General features: G+C 46.5%; 1 protein-coding gene across 1 annotated transcript in view; it reads left to right on the forward strand.

Annotated features, from left to right (window-relative positions):
• Positions 1 to 19,027, forward strand: part of LOC123990394 (zinc finger E-box-binding homeobox 1-like) — a 71,909-nt gene extending 52,882 nt beyond the window's left edge. Inside the window, exons 3-9 of the mRNA XM_046290950.1 lie at positions 7,222 to 7,380; positions 8,808 to 9,010; positions 10,149 to 10,254; positions 10,819 to 11,261; positions 11,493 to 12,875; positions 17,092 to 17,272; positions 18,072 to 19,027. Of these exons, the coding sequence (XP_046146906.1) occupies positions 7,222 to 7,380; positions 8,808 to 9,010; positions 10,149 to 10,254; positions 10,819 to 11,261; positions 11,493 to 12,875; positions 17,092 to 17,272; positions 18,072 to 19,027 (3,431 nt within the window). The remainder of the gene's footprint in view (positions 1 to 7,221; positions 7,381 to 8,807; positions 9,011 to 10,148; positions 10,255 to 10,818; positions 11,262 to 11,492; positions 12,876 to 17,091; positions 17,273 to 18,071) is intronic.
• Positions 19,028 to 24,766: the final 5,739 nt, after the last annotated feature.

The raw sequence follows: 24,766 nt of genomic DNA on the forward strand, positions 1-24,766 counted from the left end.
TCAGGCACTTTCCTTCTCCCCCCCCTTATCTCTCTCTTTCTCTCCCTCTTAATTATCGCTCCCTCCCTCTTTCTCTCTCCTCTCCCTCCTCTCACTTTCTCAATTACAATTCCATTCAATTCAAATGACTTTATTGGCATGGGAAACATGTTACATTGCCAAAGCAAGTGAAATAGAAAATAAACAAAAGTGAAATAAACAATATAAAATGAACAGTAAACATTACAGACAAAAGTTCCAAAGAAATAAGAGACATTTCAAATGTCATATTATGGCTATTTACCGTGTTACAACGATGTGCAAATAGTTAAAGTACAAAAGAGAAAATAAATCAACGTAAATATGGGTTATATTTACAATGGTGTTTGTTCTTCACTGGTTGCCTTTTTCTTGTGACAAAAGGTCACAAATATTGCTGCTGAGATGTCACACAGCAGAAAACAATTGGATTTGTTTTCAAATTCTTTGTGGGTCGATGTAATCTGAAGGGAATATGTGTCTCAAATATGGTCATACATTTGGCAGGAGGTTAGGAAGTGCAGCTCAGTTTCCACCTCATTTTGTGGGCAGTGTGCACATAGTCTGTCTTCTCTTGAGAGCCAGGTCTGCCTACGGCGGCCTCTCTCAATAGCAAGGCTACGGTCACTGAGTCTGTACAGAGTCAAAGCTTTCCTTCATTTTGGGTCAGTCACAGTGGTCAGGTATTCTGCCGTTGTGTACTGTCTGTTTAGGGCCAAATAGAATTCGAGTTTGCTCTGTTTTTTTGTAGATTCCTTCCAATGTGTCAAGTAATTATCTTTTTGTTTTCTCATGATTTGGTTTGGTCTAATTGTGTTGCTGTCCTAGTGCTCTGTTTGTGTTTGTGAACAGAGTCCCAGGACCAGCGTTCTTAGGGGGCTCTTCTCCAGGTTCATCTTCCTGTAGGTGATGGCTTTGTTATGGAAGGTTTGGGAATCACTTACTTTCAGCTGGTTGTAGATTTTAACAGCTATTTTCTGGATTTTGATAATTAGCGGGTATCGGTCTAATTCTGCTCTAAGTGCATTATTTGTTGTTTTACGTTGTACACGGAGTAATTCTGCAGAATTCTGTATGCAGAGTCTCAATTTGGTGTTTGTCCTAGTTTGTTAATTCATGGTTGGCCAGCGGACCACAGACTTCACAACCATGAAGGCAAATGGGTTCTATAACTGATTCAAGTATTTTTTGCCAGATCCTAATTGGTTTGTCAAATTTAATGTTCCTTTTTATGGCGTAGAAGGCCCATCTCGAATTGTCTCTCAGATCGTTGACAGCTTTGTGGAAGTTACCTGTGGTGCTGATGTTTAGGCCAAGGTATAGTTTTGTGTGTTCTAGGGAACCGTGTCTAGATGGAATTTGTATTTGTGGTCCTGGCAACTGGACATTTTTTGGAACACCGTTATTTTTGTCTTACTGAGATTTTTTGACAGTGCCCAGGTATGACAGAATCTGTGCAGAGGATCTAGGTGCTGCTGTAGGCCCCCCTTGGTTGGGGACAGAAGCACCAGATCATCAGCAAACAGTAGACAATTTACTTCAGATTCTAGAAGAGTGAGGCTGGGTGCTGCAGACTGTTCTAGTGCCCTCGCCAATTCATATATATATATATATATATATATATATATATATATATATACATGCACAGTTGAAGTCTGAAGTTTACATACACTTAGTTTGGAGTCATTAAAACTTGTTTTTCAACCACTCCACAAATCTCTTGTTTAACAAACTATAGTTTTGGTAAGTCAGTTAGGACATCTTCTTTGTGCATGACACAAGTAATTTTTCCAACAGTTGTTTACAGACAGAATATTTCACTTATAATTCACTGTATCACAATTCCAGTGGGTCAGAAGTTTACATACACTAAATTGACTGTGCCTTTAAACAGCTTGGAAAATTCCAGAAAATTATGTAATGGTTTTAGAAGCTTCAATTGAGTCAATTGGAGGTGTACTTGTAGATATATTTCAAGGCCTATTTTCAAACTCATTGCCTTTTTGCTTGACATCATGGGAAAATCAAAATAAATCAGCTAAGACCTCAGAAGAAAATGTAGATCTCCACAAGTCTGGTTCATCCTTGGGAGCAATTTCCAAACGCCTGAAGGTACCACGTTCATCTGTACAAACAATAGTACGCAAGTATAAACATCATGGGACCACGCAGTCATCATACCACTCAGGAAGGAGACACTTTCTGTCTGAGATTAACGTACTTTGGTGTGAAAAGTGAAAATCAATCCCAGAACAACAGCAAAGGACCTTGTGAAGACTCTAGAGGAAACAGGTACAAAAGTATCTATATTCACAGTAAAACTAGTCCTATATCGACATAACCTGAAAGGCCTCTCAGCAAGGAAGAAGCCACCGCTCCAAAACTGCCATAAAAAAGCCAGACTACGGTTTGCAACTGCACATGAGGACAAAGATGGAGAAATGTCCTCTGGTCTGATGAAACAAAAGTGGAACTGTTTGGCCATAATAACCATCATTATGTTTGGAGGAAAAAGGGGGAGGCTTGCAAGCTGAAGAACACCACCCCAACCATGACGGGGGTGGCAGCATCATGTTGTGGTGGTGCTTTGCTGCATGAGGGAATGGTGCACTTCATGAAATAGATGGCATCATGAGGTAGGAACATTATGTGGATATATTGATGCAACATCTCAAGACATCAGTCAGGAAGTGAAAGCTTGTTTGCAAATGGGTCTTCCAAATGGACAATGACCCCAAGCATACTTGCAAAGTTGTGGCAAAATGGCTTAAGGACTACAAAGTCAATGTATTGGAGTGGCCATCACAAAGCCCTGACCTCAATCCTATAGAAAATTTGTTGGCAGAACTGAAAAAGTGTGTACGAGAAAGGAGGCCTACAAACCTGACTCAGTTACACCAGCTCTGTCAGGAGGAATGGACCAAAATTCACCCAACTTATTGTGGGAAGCTTGTGGAAGGCTAACAAACGTTTGACCCAAGTTAACCAATTTAAAGGCAATGCTACCAAATACTAATTGAGTGTATGTAAACTTCTGAGCCACTGGGAATGTGATGAAAGTAATAACAGCTGAAATAAATCACTCTCTCTACTATTATTCTGACATTTCACATTCTTAAAATAAAGTTGTGATCCTAACTGACCTAAGACAGGGAATCTTTACTAGGATTAAATGTCAGGAATTGTGAGAAACTGAGTTTAAATGTACTTGGCTAAGGTGTATGTAAACTTCTGACTTCAACTGTATATATATATATTTTTTTAACCTTTATTTAACTAGGCAAGTCAGTTAAGAACAGATTCTTATTTACAATGTCAGCCTAGGAACAGTGGATTAACTACCTTAACTGCCTTGTTCAGGGGCAGAACGACATATTTTTACCTTGTCAGCTCGTTGAAGAAGGTGGGGCTCAAACTGCATCCCTGTCTCACCCCACGGCCCTGTGGAAAGAAATACGTTTGTGTACGATAATGTCGTATGTTTTTCCCCCAACACCGCTCAGTACATTGTTTTCACTGAGGAAATGTACGAGTCTTCTGTTAATGATAATCTCTCTCTTGCTTTCTCCCTTTCTCACACGCCAGCGCTAAGGGACTAAACTGATTATACATAATGCAAGTCTCAGCCCTCTTCCTTTAAAACAGTTTTCTGTACTGTAGGTCAGCGTAACCATTGAAAGCTGCAGCCACAATCTTTCCGTCACTCTGGTTGTCTGGCGCTCAAATGAAAGACTTGACGCCAGTTCTCTGACCAAGTGAGGAGAAACATACCATAGGGGTGGTTTTCACTCTGCTGCGCTCCCTCCTTCCCTTTCCCCCCTCTCTACCTGAATCATTCTTCCTGATTACATGGCATCACCGGCCCCTTGCTCGCTGTCATTACTCATTTAGTTCTAAATGAATATCCACTGTAGCACCGCCAAAGCCCTGCCAGTAAAACACTGCCTTAACCACCTCATTTAACAGCCTGGATGATTATTGTTACTGAGGACTGAGAAGGAGGTATTGACTGACTGGCCATGTGGAACTATGCAGGGTTCTTTCCACTCTGTGATTACTGTGTTAATAGGCACTGCATGTATTCGCTACGGCATGGCATCTATAACTATATAATAAACCCCAGAGTTTGACCATGCTCACGTCGCAGGATTCGATACACAGTATGATGTCAATCACCTCAGCTCTTCTGCAATGTCTCATGCGTTTCCCGTGAAGATGAGTCTCAGTAGTACATTAGAATGGGCCTTGACTCAGGATGAATACTACAGTAGGAGTCATACTACATTCCGGTAGGGCTTGTCATGAGTGGACCCTCAGTCATCAAGTTAAGACACTTTGGAAGAACAGGAAAGGAAAGGGAAACCCACGGACAGAGAGCGCTGGGGAAGTTGTGTGGTAGATCCTGAATCACCCCAAACAGGTTAACGAAGGACTTCTAAGCCTTGAGACAATTGAGATGTGGCTTGTGTATGTGTGCCCATTCAGAGGGTGAATGGGCAAATCAAAAGATTGAAGTGTCTTTAAACGGGGTCTGGTAGTAGGTGCCAGCGTGTCAAGAACTGCAACGCTGCTGGGTTCTTCACGCGTAACTGTTTCCCGTGTGTATCAAGAATGGTCCACCACCCAAAGGACAATCCAGCCAACTCGACACAACTGCGGGAAGTATTAGAGTCAACACGGGCCAGCATCCCGGTGGAATGATTTCGACACCTTTTAGTCCATGCCCAGACGAATTGAGGCTGTTCTGAGGGCAAAAGGAAGTGCCATTCAATAATAGGAAGGTGTTCTTAATGTTTTGTACCCTCAGTGTGTAGCATAGATAGGATATCCCTCACATTCCTCCCAGGTTCCACCACACTGGCTTGTAACCTGTTGTTCTAGGATTATTTGAATGGACTGAGTCTATGTGAGTCTATCACTCCCTCTCTGTTGTGAAACTGCTCATCTCTGAGACACGTTGGCTCCCCCTCTCCCTCCCTTATAGAGGGTACCTAACTGGGGCAGGATGCACGGCCACAGGAAGTCGGGGTCAAAGGTGAGTCCAGTTCAACCAGGACAGGAAATGCTGATGTCGCTGTCTTGTAAAGTTAGGCACACGGTGATACTGCTGTAAGCTAGGATTGAACTTTTTATTGAAGCACGAGGTTAGAGGGTTATTGCATCAATGATTGACGCTGGATGTTGAACGGTATGTATATAACACAATGCATTTTGAATGAATCCTCTTTAGGGTTTAGTCAGAGCTCCAGAGTCTGTCCAGGTTTTCCACTCGTACTTCAGTTCGTTCACGTCCAATGTGTCAGCAAACAACCGGTCTGAGAGTGATGTTTGGCCACTTTTCATATACTGCCTGACTGGCTTTGAACCGTGTAGCCTTCAGCTCTAATTTAGAGAGACAGCGAGGGGGCCTTAACAATAACAACCAGAGACCTGGAAGTGTCGACCCTCAGAGAGACCCTACCTCACACACACAGTCTCCCGGGGTAGCTGTGTGTGTCGGAGGGCTGTTACATCATTCTGAGAGCCAGAGTGAGGCAGGGATCAGGTAACTGTAGATACAGCTATTTTAAAAAAGCAACGCGTGTGACTGGGTAAACAGGCTGCTATTTAGCTGCGTCGTGTTATTAAAAGAAAATGGAAATCTTCCAAATCCATCTCAATGAAGAGCTGTGAAGACATTCCTGAATGGTTGAGAGAGAGAGAGAGAGAGATGGTTCCACTGAGGTCATGGGAAGTAAAGCTGTGGCTTAATGTGCGGGTTAGGAGGCCCTCCTCTGCCCCCTCCATCGCTCCATTCTATACTGAGGATGCATATAATCCTGAAATCTGACTTTCTCAGCACCTCTCTCTCTCTCTCTCTCTCTCTCTCTCTCTCTCTCTCTCTCTCTCTCTCTCTCTCTCTCTCTCTCTCTCTCTCTCTCTCTCTCTCTCTCTCTCTCTCTCTCTCTCTCTCTCTCTCTCTCTCTCTCTCTCTCTCTCTCTCTCTCTCTCTCTCATCTCTCATACAGACACTGTGTTGGCCACTCTCTTTCATTCACATTCCCTTTCACTCTCTCCCCTTCTCCTTCCTCTCCCTTCTTTGATGCGAGGCAGCAGGATGGGGGTGGTTCCGCTGGAAGTATTTAATCGCCACGGTAACCAGTAACTGTGTGTGTGTGTGTGTACCGTGTGGTTGGCATGGGGATGTGTGTTCCGTGTGTTCCGCGTAGTGGAACCGTCCATTTCCCACCGTGTCTCATTGCTGTCATAATGCACAGGAGAGGGCTGGGCCCTGCAGGAGGAGAGCTGTTGGAATTGACTGGGCCTGCCGGGCTTGCTGAGTCACGGAGCGTGCAACTTCTCATTGCTCCCATCTGACACAGCAACGCACAGCTGGGTCTCACTGTCAGACCTTTACAGCCCTTCGCACTCGCGGAACAACCTCAACCCTCAACCCAACACTAAAGAAACTAGCAGGAGAAGTCAATTCCCCCGGCCGGCACCGTCTGCTCAGTACATTAAACGGTTGCGTAATGCTTTATGTCTTTCGGGAGGTCGACGTTGTTGTTAGGTGTTTCGTCATCACCATCATCCTCTCACTTCCTTCAGTCAAACAGGACAATAGAACTCTCCCCTCCTTGCTTTCACTGGGTTTTTAAGGGTTAATAATAATACTACTTAATAATAATGATGCTAGGTGTATTTCTGCGTGGTTTTAACCGCAGACTCTCTGTTCCTGTATGTGCTCCAGGATGTGAGGCAGAGAGACGGAAGCTTTTCATTTCCTCACCGTGTCCTCAGGTTACACTGCTGCCTACAGCTCCTTAATTAGCCCTCATTAGTGGCGCGGCGGCAGCTGATGTGATGCGGAGGAGAGAACATGCTCCCTGATAACGGATAACGGATCTCATTTACTGGGGTATTAGGATACTAGGCACCACAGTGGGAAAGTTGTTATTTCTTAATCCAGAGAGGTTGATGCAGGCCTGGGGATTTAGGCGCTATGGGGATTGGTTGGTTCTGGGGGGTGCATTAGACTGTACTGACTTCCCTGTGTATCTGGTTGGAGGTCACAGTTCTAATTAAGCATCATGTTTTTTTAGATAGAAGGAACATGATAAAATGATGTATTACAATGGCGAGGTCTTAGAACAATGGCGAGGTCCTTAATGTCCTTTCCTCGTGTCCTCGTGTAAACAGTTGTCCTGTCTCTGTGGGTTACAGCGAGGGAGGAGTGTGGTTCAGACGGGGAGGACGATGGCAGGACGGACGCTCTGGTGGAGGAGATGCTGCAGCAGGGAGACACAGCCGTCATTTACCCAGAAGCCCCGGAGGACGAGCCACGCCAAGGGACCCCCGAGGCCAGCGGACATGACGAGAACGGTACGTGGAACACTCACACCACCTGGACACCTCACGCACACACACACACCTCACCTGTTCATCTACTCTCCACTGTTCGGGACGAAGTACTGCTTTTCTTTTCTCACTGGTAGTTAATTGATTGATACATCATTTAACTGATTAGACAGAGGATTCCACTCACAGACATAGCGTCCCAGGTCTGAATTAAGCACAGCAGAGCAAGAGCAACGCACAAAAAAAACCACTTCACACTTTTCTACCCCTACCTCCCACAGTGGACTCTACACAATAATGCTTTACACACAACACCTCCACCTCTGGGACTGCAGGTTTTATGCCTCCAGGCAAAACCTTGTTGTGTTGTTCTGACTTCCGTCTCTTCCTCTGAAGGTGTTAAACCCCCCCCCCCCCATCCATTAACACTAACACTCTCTATGCTGTAAATGGACACACACTGGGCTCTTTATGAGTTAAGGGCTTTTGGCTGTTACCTGTCAGACTCACAGGAGGAAAAACAGCAAATAGCAGATAGTACCTACCTGGGTGATAGTGTGTGTGTGTGTGTGTGTGTGTGTGTGTGTGTGTGTGTGTGTGTGTGTGTGTGTGTGTGTGTGTGTGTGTGTGTGTGTGTGTGTGTGTGTGTGTGTGTGTGTGTGTGTGTGTGTGTGTGTGTGTGTGTGTGTGTGTGTGTGTGTGTGTGTGTGTGTGTGTGTGCGCGTGTGTATGTGTGCGTGTGCATGCGTGTGTGTGTGTGTGTGAGAGAGAGATAATGTGTGTGTTCACATTCTGAGAGGTTCACCTGGCCAGCAGGGAGGTTTAATACATCACCTGTTAACAGGTAATACTTTACCTGTGTGGGACCCAGTGGTGCATAACAACCCCGGGGTCCTGGTGCTAGGTGTGCTTTATGTCTTCTCACCGTGTTCTACCGTGTTTCCAGACAGCTTTTATCCAACGTCTGGGCATTCATTTGAAACCAATGGGTGTTTTTCATTGTTTTTTAAAAGATATAGGCCTTGAATTCCAATATTTTAAAGACACGTAGACTAGTCACGTTACTCGTGTGAACTAGGGCTGTTGATTGCACATTTCCGACTCCGAGAGCAGGAGTGTTGTGACACCTGTTACTTTACTAATGAATAACCAACAGTATCCAGCCAGCAGGTGAGAGTATGTTGCAGCATCTGTCATGTAGTTAGTGTTTACAGACCCTCTGTTAGTCTTAACAGAGGATCGGTCAGTACCGGGTGAAATAGGTGAAACAGAGGATCGGTCAGTACCGGGTGAAATAGGTGAAACAGCAGTCCAGAGCTCCTGTGTCTGTCTGTCAATCAACCACATCAAAGAATCCTTACTCTCTATTGACCCTCTGATTAGTCTACAGACCTCTCCACACCCACTCACACGCTCCCTCCCTCCCCGTCTCTCTACTCCCTCCCCAACAGGCACTCCGGATGCGTTCTCCCAGCTCCTCACCTGTCCCTACTGCTCCCGCGGCTACAAGCGTTACACGTCCCTGAAGGAGCACATCAAGCTGCGCCACGAGAAGAGCGAGGACAACTTCAGCTGCTCCCAGTGCAGCTACACTTTTGCCTACCGCACACAGCTGGAGAGACACATGACGGCCCACAAAGCTGGTAGAGACCAGGTACTTATAGACACAACCCTATTACATAACACTTATAGAAAGATACACAACTGTACCTGTTGTTTGCTAACTACTAGCTACAGCACTGTGTAGTGTGTAGTAAAGATTATGTACTCTATAAAAAACGGTTGTTTTTACAGTAATTTACTGGCAGCCAGTTACCTGTAAATTATGATTTTTTTTAAAGTACATTATGTTACCATAAATTCCAAAGAAACTTACGGTAACATAATTCATTACAGTAATTTAGGGGGCTCCCAAGTGGCGCAGTGGTCTCAGACACTGCAGTCCCTGGTTCAAATCCAGGCTGCATCACATCTGGCTGTGATTTTTTTTGTATTTAATTTTTGAAATTAATTTCACCTTTATTTAACCAGGTAGGCCAGTTGAGAACAAGTTCTCATTTACAACTGCGACCTGGCCATGATAAAGCAAAGCATTGCGACAAAAACATTGGGATTGGGAGTCCCATAGGGCGGCGCACAATTGGCCAACGTAGTCTGGGTTTGGCCGGGGCAGGCCGTCATTGTAAATAATAATTTGTTCTTAACTAACTTGCCTAGTTAAATAAAGGTTCAATTAAACATTTGACAAAAAAAAAAACTTATAGGTTGTTACCATTTTTTTTTTTACAATGTACACTCTCAGAAAAAAAGGTACTATCTAGAACCTAAAAGGGTTCTTCAGCTGTCCCCATAGGAGAACCCTTTGAAGAACCCTTTTTGGTTCCAGGTAGAACCATTCTGGGTTCTATGTAGAACCCTTTCTATAGAAGGTTCTACAGGTTCTACATGGAACTCAAAAGGGTTCCACCTGGAACCAAAAAAAGGGTTATCCTACGGTTATCCTACCATGAGCCACAGAACCCTTTTGGAACATTTTTTCTAAGAGTGTAGATAAAAGGTGATGTGAACTCTGTGTCCGAAACCCAGGAAGTGGGAAAGTAGGCTCACGGCATGTGCTCAGTGTTGATCACATCCATGATGAATTTAACACCCTGGTATTTAACCATTGTTTTTAGCCATTGTTTAAAGCGGTTGTTTCATGAATTGAAAGTAGCACAAAGTGCCTGTCTCCATGAGTGTGTGACTGAAGTGAGCTGACCATCCCCCTCACCCTCTCTCCCTTTGTCTGACAGAGGCACGTGACGCAGTCGGGGGGCAACCGCAAATTCAACTGCACCGAATGTGAAAAAGCATTTAAGTACAAGCACCACCTGAAGGAGCACCTACGCATCCACAGCGGTGAGTGGACCCCTCAGTGTGTGAGTGTGTGTGCACGTGTGTGTGTGTGTGTGTGTGTGTGTGTGTGTGTGTGTGTGTGTGTGTGTGTGTGTGTGTGTGTGTGTGTGTGTGTGTGTGTGTGTGTGTGTGTGTGTGTGTGTGTGTGTGTGTGTGTGTGTGTGTGTGTGTGTGCACGTGTGTGTTTGTGAACGTGCGTGTGTATTTTGTTATGTGGAAAAAAGGTTGGGGTAATTGTATACGTGAGTTTCTATTGGCCACACCATCTGCACCGATGTTTCTGCCTCCATCCAACAAATATTTATGTTTAGTAACTCTGTGTATTCATGTGTCCTTGATTGTGTTTCAGAGCATTGCGCTTCGTCCTAATGTGACATAATTGTGTTTCTTTTGGCGGCTCCGGCCAACAACTAGAGAGTATTTCCCAATGGACCCATTATCCTCAGCCTTTAAGCGTCATTGAAATGCATTAGTCCCTTTTTCCCCGAGGAGATTGATTCATTTAGCTCTGTTCCTAATGGAGGTCGTGTGTGTGTGTTGTCTGTGCATGGCCGTCTGTCTCTACAGGAGAGAAGCCATACGAGTGCTCCAACTGCAAGAAGCGTTTCTCCCACTCGGGTTCCTACAGTTCCCACATCAGCAGTAAGAAGTGCATCAGCGTGATCTCGGCAGTCAACGGCCGCCCCCGGCCCAGCGCCAAGGCGTCCCAGTGCCCGTCCCCAGCCATGCCCGCCTCGCCCTCCTCCACCACCGCACGCACACAGATCTGGGATAAACCTTTACAGGAGCAACTACCCCTCAATCAGATCAAGAGCGAGCCAGTGGACTATGAGTACAAGGCCATGGTGTTGTCTCCAGCAACGACAGGAGGAAACGGTCATGGAGGAGGGGTGTTAAACGGGGGTGCCGCGGGCCCCCTGCAGGGTGCGGTTCAGGCTGTGATGCTGCCCACCATGGGTCTGGTATCTCCCATCAGCATCAACCTGGCAGACCTGCAGAACATCTTGAAGGTGATTTGTAAACTTGTAATAGGACTAAAGTGTACTCTGTATTCAATCATTTAATTGTAAAGGGGGTAGATCAGCTTTAATATTGCAAATAGCTTCGATGAATGTAATTCTCTTCATCATCAGTTCAAACACAACTTACAATTCATGAAATACTTGTAATGAACTGCTTGTTGCTATTTGTACAATTATTTGTTGAACAATGAACAAACCATTATCATCTTCATCTTGAAGGTGGCGGTGGACGGTAACATGATCAGACAGATGTTGGAGAACAATGCCAAGGCAGCGGGGACAGGCACAGGGGCGACGGGTGTTCCTCACCAGCAGCTCATCTCAGCCATCAGTCTCCCCATCATCGGTCAGGACGGCAACGCTACCAAGATCATCATCAACTACAGCCTCGATCCCAGCCAGACCCAGCTCACTGCCCAGAACCTGAAGAAGGAACCTCAGACTCTGGTTACAATGCCAGGCCAGCCCCAGGCTCAGCTCCTGGCCGAGGTTGCCATAGAGCCCTGCAGCAAGGCCCAGCAGAAACTCCCAGAGGACCTGACACTCAGCAGGCCCCCCAGGAGCAAAGAGGAGAAGATGGAAGAGGAAAACGAGAAGGAGGAGGGGGAGGAGACCACTAAGACCTGTCTGCTCTGTGGCGACTGCCCCGGTGGTCTGGACGTGCTCCACGCACTCGAGCACTGTAAGAAGGCCTCAGGCCTCAGGATCAATGGGGACAAATCAGAGTCGGCCATCGCCTCGTTACTGTCCGAGGGGGTCGGGAACCAGCCCAAGAACCTCCTGTCCCTCCTCAAGGCCTACTTCGCCCTAAACGCTGAGCCAACCAAGGAGGAGCTCAGCGAGATCTCAGATTCAGTCAGCCTGCCCACCGACGTGGTCAAGAAGTGGTTCGACAAGATGCAGAGCAGTCAGGTCTCACTAGGAGCTCCGACACCTCCGTCTGAGGAAGAGGGACCCTTGTCTGAGAGTCCTGGGGCCACAGTTGTGTCCCCTAAGGTAAGACCAGAGCAGGACACAGAGGGTCCCACCATGATGCAGTCCGGCCCAGCCGAGGCCACTCCGGCTGAGGTTAACGGCTCCATGCGCTCCCCAGCCTCCCCCACACCACTAAACCTGACCGCCGGGGGGCCCGTCCCAGCCAAACCCTCCTCCTCGGACAGCACTGATGGCCCTCTGGACCTGTCGCTACCAAAGCCCACCCGAGAGGAGGCCGCAGCCGCCGCCACTTACCACGCCTCTGTTTACTCCCATCAGGACGAACCCCTGAACTTGACGAAGACTTGCACAACAAAGAAAGAACTTCCGCTCGCCGGCGCCACTGGCCACCACGTGACTAGACAACCTGTGTCCCTGTACACCGCCAGCCCACAAAGTGCCAACCCCATCAGTATCATGACCACTCAGCTGCCCAGCGGGACCATTTATGCCATCACTGACCAGGGCCGTGCAGGCATGCCCTGCCTCCGGGCAGTTACCACTAGTAACAACCAGACTATCCTCATCCCACAGCTGGCCTATACCTATACCACTACAGCTACAGCCAACAGCCCTGCAGGGACAGAGACACAGGAGAAGACCACACTGCAAGTCAACGGCATCAAGGTTGGTTAATCAATCAATCATTCAAATGTATTTATATATCCCTTTTTCACAGCAACAGTTGTCACGATGTGCTTTTCAGTAACCCAGCCACAGGCGGCTGGTGGCACCTTAATGTGGGAGGACGGGCTCAAATAGGCTGGAATGGAATAAATGGAACGGTATCAAACACAGCCTCGCGTTAGCCATTCCGGCTCGCAAAAGCCACGGCTTGTGTAAGGCCACTCACTTACTTTACTTATCAAACACAGCGTTACCATGTTCTGGATACTGTTCCATTTACTCCATTCCAGACATTTTTAAGAGCTGTCCTCCCCTCACCAGCCTCCTGTGAACCCAGCCTGGACCCCCCCAAGGTCAAAGCAGCGGCACAGCTTACATTTACATTTTGGTCAATAACAAAGCCCTAGCAGATAGAAGGGTTCCAAAGGGTTTCTTCAGCTGTCCCCATAGGAGAACCCTTTTTGATTCCAGGTAGAAACCTTTTTGGTTCCAGGTAGAACTCTTTTGGGTTCCATGAAGAACCCTCTGTGTATAGGGTTCTACATGGAACTCAAACGGGTTCTACCTGGAATCAAAAAGGGTTCTCCAAAGGGTTCTCCTATGGGGACAGCCGATGAACCCTTTTAGGTTCTAGATAGCACCTTTTTTTTCCTAAGAGTGCACTATGGGTATTTGTTTCGCCAGTTAGAGAGAAAACTACACGGAAACAGTCTAGCATGATTGGTATTGGAGGTGCAATACTGAGAATCATGTTTTCTTGCTGATTGTTCCTCTCTGACTGACTTGGCTCATGTTTAGTGAGGGAGGAGGTGCTGGAAGAATAGGAAGTTCTCCGTATAATCATTCCTCCTATATCTCACTCTACCTGTTTCATCTTCGTGGAGTGAAATGGCAAGGCCTAGGAAAGATCCCTCCCTCAACACTTCAGCGTCTATAGCCCCTTTAGTGCTTCAGTTCTCTTGGATCTGGCCCACTGCAATTTAGCCATACTGAGAAGGTTAAGCTCCACCTATTGAGCTGGAGATATGGGAACTCTCCTCAGTCTCAGCTGAGTGAGTCTCTCTCCTGTAGCTCTGGGTGGAGGCGGTGGTATTTTGGCACCGCTGTCTTTGTCTCCTGTGATGAGCTGTTTAGTTTCAGCGCTGGGGGGAGGAGGGTTAAAGGTGGACCGGAGTACTCAAGGGAGGAGTTCTAGCGCTCCTCTCTTCCCTCGCTCTTGGGTGAAAGACAGAGAGAGAGGTGGAATCAAATTAAATTGGGTTTCGAGCTATAGTATACTGCCAACACATTTATTGCGGCTGATGATATGTGAATGTTCAAAATGTGAAATAAGTTAAAGTATTAGTGTCATACTGTTTAAAAAAACGTCTAAACATGCAGCTATACAACAGAGGAAAAATCCTGGATGCGTTATATACCGAAAGTGTCATTATGAATTCTGCCCAAAAAAACTCTCATGCAGTAGTATTAGAAGTAAGAGCCAGGCCACTTAATGATCCATAAGGATGGATAGAAGAGCCATCACTCCCCGAGCACCGAGCTGCTGCTGTCACCGAGCCAGAAGACATGAGGCAGCACTTACTGTAGAGACCTATTGATTGGTCGGGATCTGTTTAAAGGCCTCAGCCTCCTGTCTCAACCATTGATTTTAGTTGTTGTTGTAGTATGCTTTCCTGTTAAGTGGACTGGCATAGAGCCTTGTTAAAAGCCCTCGCTGTACGTATAGGTATTATATATCAGTTCCTTAAAGATGCCGATGCTACCGTGCTGTACTCCCTCTCTCTCTCAGTGTCTCAGTGTTGAATACTCAGTTGTAGTATGCGTCCGGGAAGGGCACCTTGTTCTCTATATTAGGGTTCTGACGATACCTGACGAGTTTGGTCTGCTTCGTGTTGTCATTGTTGCCATGGGAAAAATGATTAGGACACTGGTACCATCCCGGCTCTACCTTTTGTGGTGCACTACTTTTGACCAGAGGTCACTATGGGCCATGGTCAAAAGGAGTGCACTATAAAGGGAACCGGGTGCCATTTGGGACACACCCATATGCAACCTACACCCAGGAAGGGATGGGCGCAGTAAAGGGTGTTTCTGGGGGGTTTTTACTCACCATTGATGAGTCATGATGATGGGGATGACTGGTTTTCAAGGGTCAACACCAAGGTGGGATGATTTCATCGTGATGGTCTGAAGTGTTACTAGCTGTTTGGTTCTGATGAGGTTATGGTACCTTGAGAGCTATAGAAAGAAGGTGGTATTAGTCAGCCTACAGCGTCACTTCATGACATGCCGTAGCGCTCACGTCTGTAGCCATGAAGTGCTTTGAAAGGCTGCTCATGGCTCACATCAACACCGTTATCCCAGAAACCTTAGACCCACTCCCAATTTGCATACCGCCCCAACAGTTCCACACATGACGCAATCTCTATTGCACTCCACACTGCCCTTTCCCACCTGGATAAAAGGAACACCTATGTGAGAATGCTATTCATTGACTACAACTCAGCCTTTATCACCACAGTGCCCTCAAAACTCAGCAATAAGCTAAGGACCCTGGGACTAAACACCTCCCTCTGCAACTGGATCCTGGACTTCCTGACGGGCCACCCCCAGGTGGTAAGGGTAGGTAACAACACATCCGCCACGCTGATCCTCAACACAAGGGCCCCTCAGGGGTGCGTGCTCAGCCCCCTCCCGTACCCCCTGTTCACTCATGACGGCATGGCCAGGCACGACTCCAAAACCATCATTAAGTTTGCTGATGACACAACAGTGGTAGGCCTGATCACCGACAACTACGAGACAGCCTACAGGGAAGAGGTAAGAGACCTGGGCGTGTGGTGCCAGGACAACAACCTCTCCCTCGACGTGATCAAGACAAAGGAGATGATTGTGGACTACAGGAAAAAGAGGCCCGAGCACGCCCCCATTCTCATCGACGGGGCTGCAGTGGAGCAGGTTGAGAGCTTCAAGTTCCTTGGACACGACAAAACCTATTCCTCCTCAGGAGACTGAAAAGATTTGGCATGAGTCCTCAGATCCTCAAAAGGTTCTACAGCTGCACCATCACTGCCTGGTATGGCAACTGCTCGGCCTCCGGGCGCAAGGCACTACAGAGGGTAGTGCGAATGGCCCAGTACATCACTGGGGCCAAGCTCCCTGCCATCCAGGACCTCTATACCAGGCTGTTTCAGGGGAAGGCCCTAAAAATTGTCAAAGACTCCAGCCACCATAGTCATGGACTGTTCTCTCTGCTACCGCACGGCAAGTTGTGCAGGAGTGCCAAGTCTAGGTCCAAGAGGCTTCTAAACAGCTTCTACCCCCAAGCTATAAGACTCCTGAACATCTAATCAAATGGCTACCCAGACTATTTGCATTGCCCCCCCCCCTCTTTTAAACCACTGCTACTCTCTGTTGTTATTATCTATGCATAGTCACTTTAATAACTCTACCCACATGTACATTTTGCCTCAACTAACCGGTGCCCCCGCACATCGACTCTGTACCAGTACCCCCCCTGTATATAGTCTCGCTATTGTTATTTTACTGCTGCTCTTTAAATACTTGTATTTGTTATTCTTATCTGTATTTAAAAACATAGATTTTTTTTACTGCATTGTTGGTAAGGGGCTCGTAAGTAAGCATTTCACTGTAAGGTCTACTACACCTGGTGTATTCATCATTTCACTGTAAGGTCTACTACACCTGTTGTATTCATCATTTCACTGTAAGGTCTACTACACCTGTTGTATTCATCATTTCACTGTAAGGTCTACTACACCTGTTGTATTCGGCACATGTGACTAATAACATTTGATTTGATTTGTTTTCCTTGAGAAACAGAATGACAAACCAAAAAAAGACCTCCACCAAATGACTTCCAACTCTAAATTGCCTGTATTATTGTCTTGCACATATTGTTAACCGTTATAATCCGAGAATGACACTTCTCCTGGCCTCTCTATAACTGTATTACTGTACTAATACACCTGCATTGCTTGCTGTTTGGGGTTTTAGGCTGGGTTTCTGTACAGCACTTTGAGATATCAGCTGATGTAAGAAGGGCTATATAAATACATTTGATTTGATTTGATACTCCTGTTACAATTCAAAACTTAAAAACAGTAAACATTATATTACGTATATCCACACATATTAGATCTGACATCACACATTCTAAATGATGTGTTCTCATGTATTGATATTTGTTGTTCAGGAGGAGCGTCAGGACACCAGCTCAGAGGGCGTGTCCACCATGGAAGAGCTGAACGACTCAGACTCCGCCCCTTCCAGGAAGAAAATGAGGAAAACGGAGAGTGGGATGTACGCCTGCGACCTGTGTGACAAGATCTTCCAGAAGAGCAGCTCTCTGCTCCGACATAAATACGAACACACAGGTACATCAGGGACGAGGTCGACCTGGGTCGTGTTCTTTAGGGTGCAACATGCAGCGAATCGCTTTGCAACTGGACAATAAAAGGCTCACATAGTACCTCCCCGTTTTCAACAGTTTTCTTCCATTTCGTACCTGCTGAACATCAGCCTCACTGCACCTCCCCAGAGAGACCTCAGGAAAACACGAGGCGAAGTGAAACTGAAGGGGGAAATTTCAGAAATCACACACTGACTGCAATGTTGTTATACCAGTGTATATTGCAGAAGGGCGGTGGACACCACCATCCCAGCAGCTATTACCCAATAAACACACACACGCACTCCACCAGAACTCCCCCTGCCAACCACATTAACCTTCCGGTATGAAATGTTGAAGGGATGTTGCATCAGAGCTCTGTTAGTAATTTTCAATGAGAACATGGGTAGTGTTGTGGCCAAGCACAGGTCAACCCACTCTGAGGCGTTCTGTCTTTATGACTTTGATACCCGTTTTTCCATCCAAATTCACGTTGTCCTGTTTTTTGTTGTTGCATTGTTTGCTATATTTACCGTGGATACGTGATGATAAATAACATGGGTTTCACCGACTTTTGGCGCAATAATCAAAACCATTTCACAAGCACAACAGTCTGGGGAATTACAACAGTTTGACCTGTATTTTTCAAGGAGGGTGCAACCCCCGTTACAAGCCCATACGGTGTTACTCTGTGATTTCACTCAACAATAGTCCTGAGCCTGAATGTTTTATCACTCTGTTTCAGATACATTTTCATTGACTGTTTATTTTCTCCCCTGCTACAGGCAAGCGACCCCACGAGTGCGGTATCTGCAGGAAGGCCTTCAAACACAAGCACCACTTGATAGAACACATGCGTCTCCACTCCGGGGAGAAACCCTACCAGTGCGACAAGTGTGGCAAGCGCTTCTCTCACTCGGGCTCTTACTCCCAGCACATGAACCACCGTTACTCCTATTGCAAGAAGGAGGCGCTGGAAGGAAGTCAAGGAGGTATAGGGGAGGAGGTGCTGGAGGAGGAGATGGAGAGCCCTGTGGGGTTGGCCCTGGGCCTCGGAGGGGAGCAGCAGGAGCAGTCAGACAGCAGGCCCACCTCCTCCCACCTGGACTCTGACGAGCGAGGGAGCAGCACCAGGGAGGACGAGGAGGAGAGCGAGGAGGAGGGGGAGGAGGAGGACATGGAGACAGCGGCAGGGGAGGAGGTGGAGGGGGATCCGGACAGAGTTCTGGATATGGATGACATACAGGTGGTGCGGATAGGAGACGAGGGAGGGGACGAGGAGGAAGAGGCGGAGAAGGAAGAAGACACTGGTCGAGAGGAGGGAGAGAGTGAGGAAGAGCAGGGAGTGGAGAGAGTAGTGGTCGGGGGTGAAGGGGAGGAAGGAGAAGAAGAAGAGGAGGGGGTAGTGGGGGTTGAAGTAAAGGAGGAGCAGGAGGAAGAGGAGGTTACAGGGAAAAAAGCAGACACAAGGCAAGAGGAGGTACAGGAGAACAGGGAGAAAGAGGAGGAACATGGAGGTGAGAAGCAACAGGCTGAGGAGCAGGTGGAGGAGGAGCTGTCTGAGAAGGAAGAGACAATGGACACAGAGAAAGGATTGACCTCGGAGGACAAGGAAGAGTCAGGGTCGAGGGCGGCGGAGGAAAGTGAGGTCATGAAAGAGAATGAAGGTGAAACAAACAGGAACACTGTTTCAGAAGACAAGAACCAGACACCGACAGGAGAGAAAGGAGATCCGAATTAAAACAGGGAGGAACCAGACCCGTGCTTCTTCCTTAATGAAATGGAAGGATCCTTTTTCCCCATGACATTGGGGGAAAGGATAGAGAGCTAGAGTTTGGATTGCTCTGACGGACGCTGCATTTCAGTTCACTACTGTGTATGAATCCAGGTGTGCCTGAAAAAATACTAGTGGCTTTTTCCACAGAAGGAGAAACATTTTCAGTGTTAGAAAATGTATTTGTAAAAAACTAAAACACAAAGTTTAACAACAAAAAATGCATTATACGGACTTTGGAAGCTAGAGCCGACACGTTTTAGATAATGTTTTATTACTAAATCAACCTTGGGTCATTTCTTTTTATCAGTGTTACTAATTTTATCCCTCATATTTTAACCTTTAAAAACCTGTACATTTAGGAGAGATTTCTATATCTTTTTATTGCCAATGAACAAAAAAAAGAAATGAGTATTTTATTAAGTTGGAGGAAAAAAAGATCCTGTGCACTACAAGTGGCTTGGTTTACTTATGGCACTAACAGTGGTGTTGTCTACCCTTCAGTGTTATGGCACTAGACTTACAGTATACATCATCAGCATGTTAGCTGGTGATGTTAGCATACCTTTTGTTGTCCATGGATTGCGAGCCTTAAAGAAGAAAACGATTGTGAGATGAGTTCATCCATGATGATATTCCAGTAGTTGATCACCTTCTAGATGAAAGAAGAAGACAAGGGGAGTACGGAAGGAGTCTGCATTGACACATTGCTCTAAAATGTTCTGTTCGTTCGTTTGTTCATTTCATCAATCTGTTGTCATCAGTGTTACATGTACAGAATCAGATCCAAGCAGAATAAGCAAGAAGAACAATCGTGAGATCATTTGCCCCCTGAATCCTATTCCCACTCCCAGCCTTATGGAAAACAAGAAGACATGATGCGTATCAAGTGCCATTGAATACTGCTGTTTTTCCTTAGCAGCTGTTGGTCAGGTTGTGTCGAGGCCCCGATTTGATAGCAGCTCAAACAGGTCAACTCTTTCAGCCGATATCCTGTTGATTTTGGCTCACTACCACTAGTCCTGATGTTGTAGATTATAGCGTTACCATGAATTATAATTTCGACATGAATGACATATTTGAGATTTAAAAATAAAAAAAAGATCTGCCTCTTTTATAATCAGAGCAATCGAAGACTAAAAGGACTTACAATGCACATGTTTTAACGGAACGATGAAACATGATTTTTGAAATATTTCCTGCCTTGACATGTATAATTCCCCTCCAGTCCAGTTCCAGTGCACTTGTTTAACACTTGTGAAACGCTCGCGCTCTCTTCAGGTAACAAAAGTAGGCAAATATGGTCCCATAATGGTTATTCAGACAATATTTTTTACCTGTCAGTATTATTTTGTTGTTTTGTTGTTTGATTGTTTTGTATGTTCATGTTCAAATGTGTGTACTGTATGTTTTCAGAAAAGGCAGTATTTTTCCCCTGTTTAGTTCTAGAAACATTTTATATTTATGTGCTATTTTTTTTTATTTTATATTTCTTTATGGTTATTTATTACACAATGTAGTGTACAATACTGTAGTTTGTATTAATACAATAATATATTTTAGTATGAAAATCATTTCAAATGTAAGCTGACTACAACAAAGGTGGGAACGAGAAAGAAAAAAAAGAAAACGCTGGCATTTTGAAGTATGTTTTAGAACGAAAATACATTTGAAGTTGTCAACACACCCCACACAAGCCTGAAATTTGAATTGGTTCCCTTTCTAAATCCATTCATTCTCATGTTAGTTTTGACCTTTTGCCCCACTTTAATATGAAGCTACTGAAACTCTTTGAGAACTAACTGTATGTCTAATAGCATGAGTGTGCTGTTGTATTGAAGGATGACCCTTAACCATGAACCTGTCCTTTTTGCCAAGCCAAAATAATATTGACATTTTGTTGTGTTTTATTTGTGCCAATTTGTTACTTTGTATGTATACTACGTCAAGGCCACAACCTCTTTTATATGTACTTGTTTTAATCCATTATCATTTTTATAGTGATAGTTTTTGTTTGTTTTTTCTATGACTCCCCATCTCACAATAAAATACATCAACTACATCTCTCTGGTTTGATCATCTGTTTGTTCATGTATTTGCTGGCGTAATAAAGCTTTAGGCCAGTACTATATCCGATCGCGCTCGGAGACAATGCGGCTGTTAATGTTCGTATTTCAGGTAAACACTGCAGATGTCTGCTCAATTGGAAATTATCTTTAAATGTCAAATGCACTATAGTGCGGTTTCGGATTGAATCCAGCCCTTAGGGACATATGCAGAATTTACCGTAAATGCAGTCTCCGCAAACGGGGGAACAGCGCCTTTACATTTCAATCGAGCACTATAACGCGGATACTTCTTGCGATACGGGTTGAATCCAGCTCCTAATAAAACTCGGCGCCTGGAGAGATCAGTCAGGATTCCCTTCTGGGGTGTATTCAGTGAGATGAAACGTTCCGACCGTTGCAAGCAGATAGAAATGTAATGAATAGAGCTAACATGATCCCCCCTATTTACCTGACATGTTTGTTCTAAACAATACATTTCTATCTGAATGTTGTGTTACGATGTGTGACATTACACCCTGCTGAACAGGGCCCATACCAGCCCAACCCAAGGTCATTTATATTGATCCCGATCAGGTTTCCTTCAGGGAGAGGGAGGGTCCACCCTTAACATGAATTAGTAATGGTATGGACCCAAAATCTATAGTCCGACGAGGAGCTGAACATGATACAATACTCTAACATGTCTGTTACTGTTACTCTTCTCTACCTCGGGACTGGAGAAGGGATACTTTCTGAAAGGATTTAGGTGATTTGGTCCATGTCTAGATCCTCTACATCTTTCTCTATGGTAAAAAATTGAGAGCAGGTGTGGGTGTGTTTGTGTGGGAGGGGATTCAACAATTCGCCAAGCATCTCTTTGTCTAGGTTGGTTGATAGTGGGTATGATGAATGTGGAAAAGAGATAGTGTGTGTGTGTGTCTGTGTGTGTGTGTGTGTGTGTGTGTGTGTGTGTGTGTGTGTGTGTGTGTGTGTGTGTGTGTGTGTGTGTGTGTGTGTGTGTGTGTGTGTGTGTGTGTGTGTGTGTGTGTGTGTGTGTGTGTGTGTGTGTGTGTGTGTGTGTGTGTGCCAGAGAAAGTAATCTGTCATATTTGGCAGTGTTGATTGTGTTGAGTAGGTGGGGGAGGGAGGTGGAAGGAGTGTCTAATGTCTAATAGTACCACACTACCATAACATTGTATACTAACCCTCACGATTTCAAGTGGATTCTAATTTTCACACACGATTTCACAGATGATGCAAACAAAAATCAGTCGTTAGGTAGGACACACACGCAAACAGTGTGTTTTCAGCGTACATATATTTTTTAGGTAATTTTACCCCTTTTCATGACATACAATTGGTAGCTACAGTTTTGTCCCATCGGTGCATCTCCCATAAGGACTCAGGAGAGGGCCGAGAGAGCCACGTGTCCTCCGAAATACGACCCTGCCACTGCACGATTCACTCAGAAGCCAGCAGCACCAATGTGTCAAAGGAAACACCGTACAACTGGCGACCAAAGTCAGCGTGCAGACGCCCGGCCCGCCTCAGGAGTCACTACAGAGCGATGCGACAAGGAAATCCGGGCCGGCCAAACTCTCCCCTATCCCGGACGACGCTGGGCCAATTGTGCAAAGCCTCATGGCTCTCCTAGACACAGCTGGCTGTGACACAGCCCGGGATCGAACCCAGGTCTGTACTAACACCTAAAGCCCTGCGATACATTTACATTACATTTAAGTAATTTAGCAGACGCTCTTATCCAGAGCGACTTACAAATTGGTGCATTCACCTTATGACATCCAGTGGAACAGTCACTTTACAATAGTGCATCTAAATCTTAAGGGGGGAGTGAGAGGGATTACTTATCCTATCCTAGGTATTCCTTAAAGAGGTGGGGTTTCAGGTGTCTCCGGAAGGTGGTGATTGACTCCGCTGTCCTGGCGTTTTGTGAGGGAGTTTGTTCCACCATTGGGGGCCAGGGCAAACATCGAACAGTTTTGACTGGGCTGAGCGGGAGCTGTACTTCCTCAGTGGTAGGGAGGCGAGCAGGCCAGAGGTGGATGAACGCAGTGCCCTTGTTTGGGTGTAGGGCCTGATCAGAGCCTTAGGCTGCTGCACCACTCAGTAGGCTATTTTTGACACACATTAACATACATGATAACATTGTGTATGTTTATTTATACAGTAATTATTACTCAACGTGTCCTCACCCAGTTTAATCATTGGCATGTGATACAAAACAAGGCAACTTGTCAAATTCTGACCTGAGTTCTTTTGTTATGTCTTTGTTTTAGTATGGTCAGGGCGAGAGTTGGGGTGGGTAGTCTATGTTCCTTTTTCTATGTTGTGGTTATGTGTTTGGCCTGGTATGGTTCTCAATCAGAGGCAGGTGTTGTTCGTTGTCTCTGATTGAGAATCATACTTAGGTAGCCTTTTCCCACCTGTGTTTTGTGGGTGATTATTTTTCCGTGTCGGTGTTTGTTCCACACGGGACTGTTTCGTTCGTTTTGTTTGTTCGCGTTGTTATTTTGTATTTTAGTGTTCAGGCAAATAAACATCATGAAAACGTACCACACTGCGCATTGGTCCGATATTTCCTACTCCTCCTCAGACAAGGAGGACGACGATCGTTACAGAATCACCCACCAACCAAGGACCAAGCAGCGTGGTATCGGGCAGCAGCGATTGGACGGAGATGGACCCTGGGCACAGGCTGGGGAATATCGCCGTCCCAGGGAAGAGCTGGAGGCAGCCAAATCAGTGGCGGCATTTTGAGGAGTTGGCCTGGCAGCGCAACAGGGACGAGAGGCAGCCCCCAAAATGTATTGGGGGGTGGCACACGGGGAGTGTGGCTAAGTCAGGTAGGATACCTGAGCCAACTCCCCGTGCTTACCGTGGAGAGAGGTGGACAGGGCAGGCACCGTGTTATGCCGTGAGGCGCACGGTGTCCCCAGTGCGCAGGCATAGCCCGGTGTGCTACATCGCAGCGCCTCGTCGTCGGGTCAGCCTAGAGTGGGCATCGAGCCAGGTGCTATGAAGCAGGCTCAGCGCATCTGGTCTCCAGTGCGTCTCCTCAGCCCGGGGTATATGGCACCAGCCCTACGCACGGTGTCCCCGGTTCGTCAGCACAGCCCAGTGTGGTCTGTTGTGCAGGGTCGGTTCTCGAGACCTCCAGTGCGCCTCCACGGTCCTCCAGGCACCAGGCCTCCGGTGGCAGCCCCACGCACCAGGCTGTCTCTCCATCTCCTTCCTCCAGGTGCTCCCGCCTGTCCAGTGCTGCCAGAGTCTTCCTCCTGTTCAGCGCTGCCAGAGTCTTCTTCCTGTTCAGCGCTGCCAGTCTTCCTCCTGTTCAGCGCTGCCAGTCTTCCTCCTGTCCAGCGCTGCCAGTCTTCCTCCTGTCCAGCGCTGTCAGAGTCTACCTTCTGTCCTGAGCTGCCAGAGCCGCCCCTCTGTCCTGAGCTGCCAGAGCCGCCCGTCTGTCCTGAGCTGCCAGAGCCACCCGTCTGTCCTGAGCTGCCAGAGCCGCCCGTCTGTCCTGACCTGCCAGAGCCGCCCATCTGTCCTGAGCTGCCAGAGCCGCCCGTCAGTCAGGAGCTGCCAGAGCCGCCCGTCAGTCAGGAGCTGCCAGAGCCGCTCGTCAGTCAGGAGCTGCCAG

This window comes from Oncorhynchus gorbuscha, linkage group LG12, assembly GCF_021184085.1.
Source record: "Oncorhynchus gorbuscha isolate QuinsamMale2020 ecotype Even-year linkage group LG12, OgorEven_v1.0, whole genome shotgun sequence".
NCBI lineage: Eukaryota > Metazoa > Chordata > Actinopteri > Salmoniformes > Salmonidae > Oncorhynchus > Oncorhynchus gorbuscha.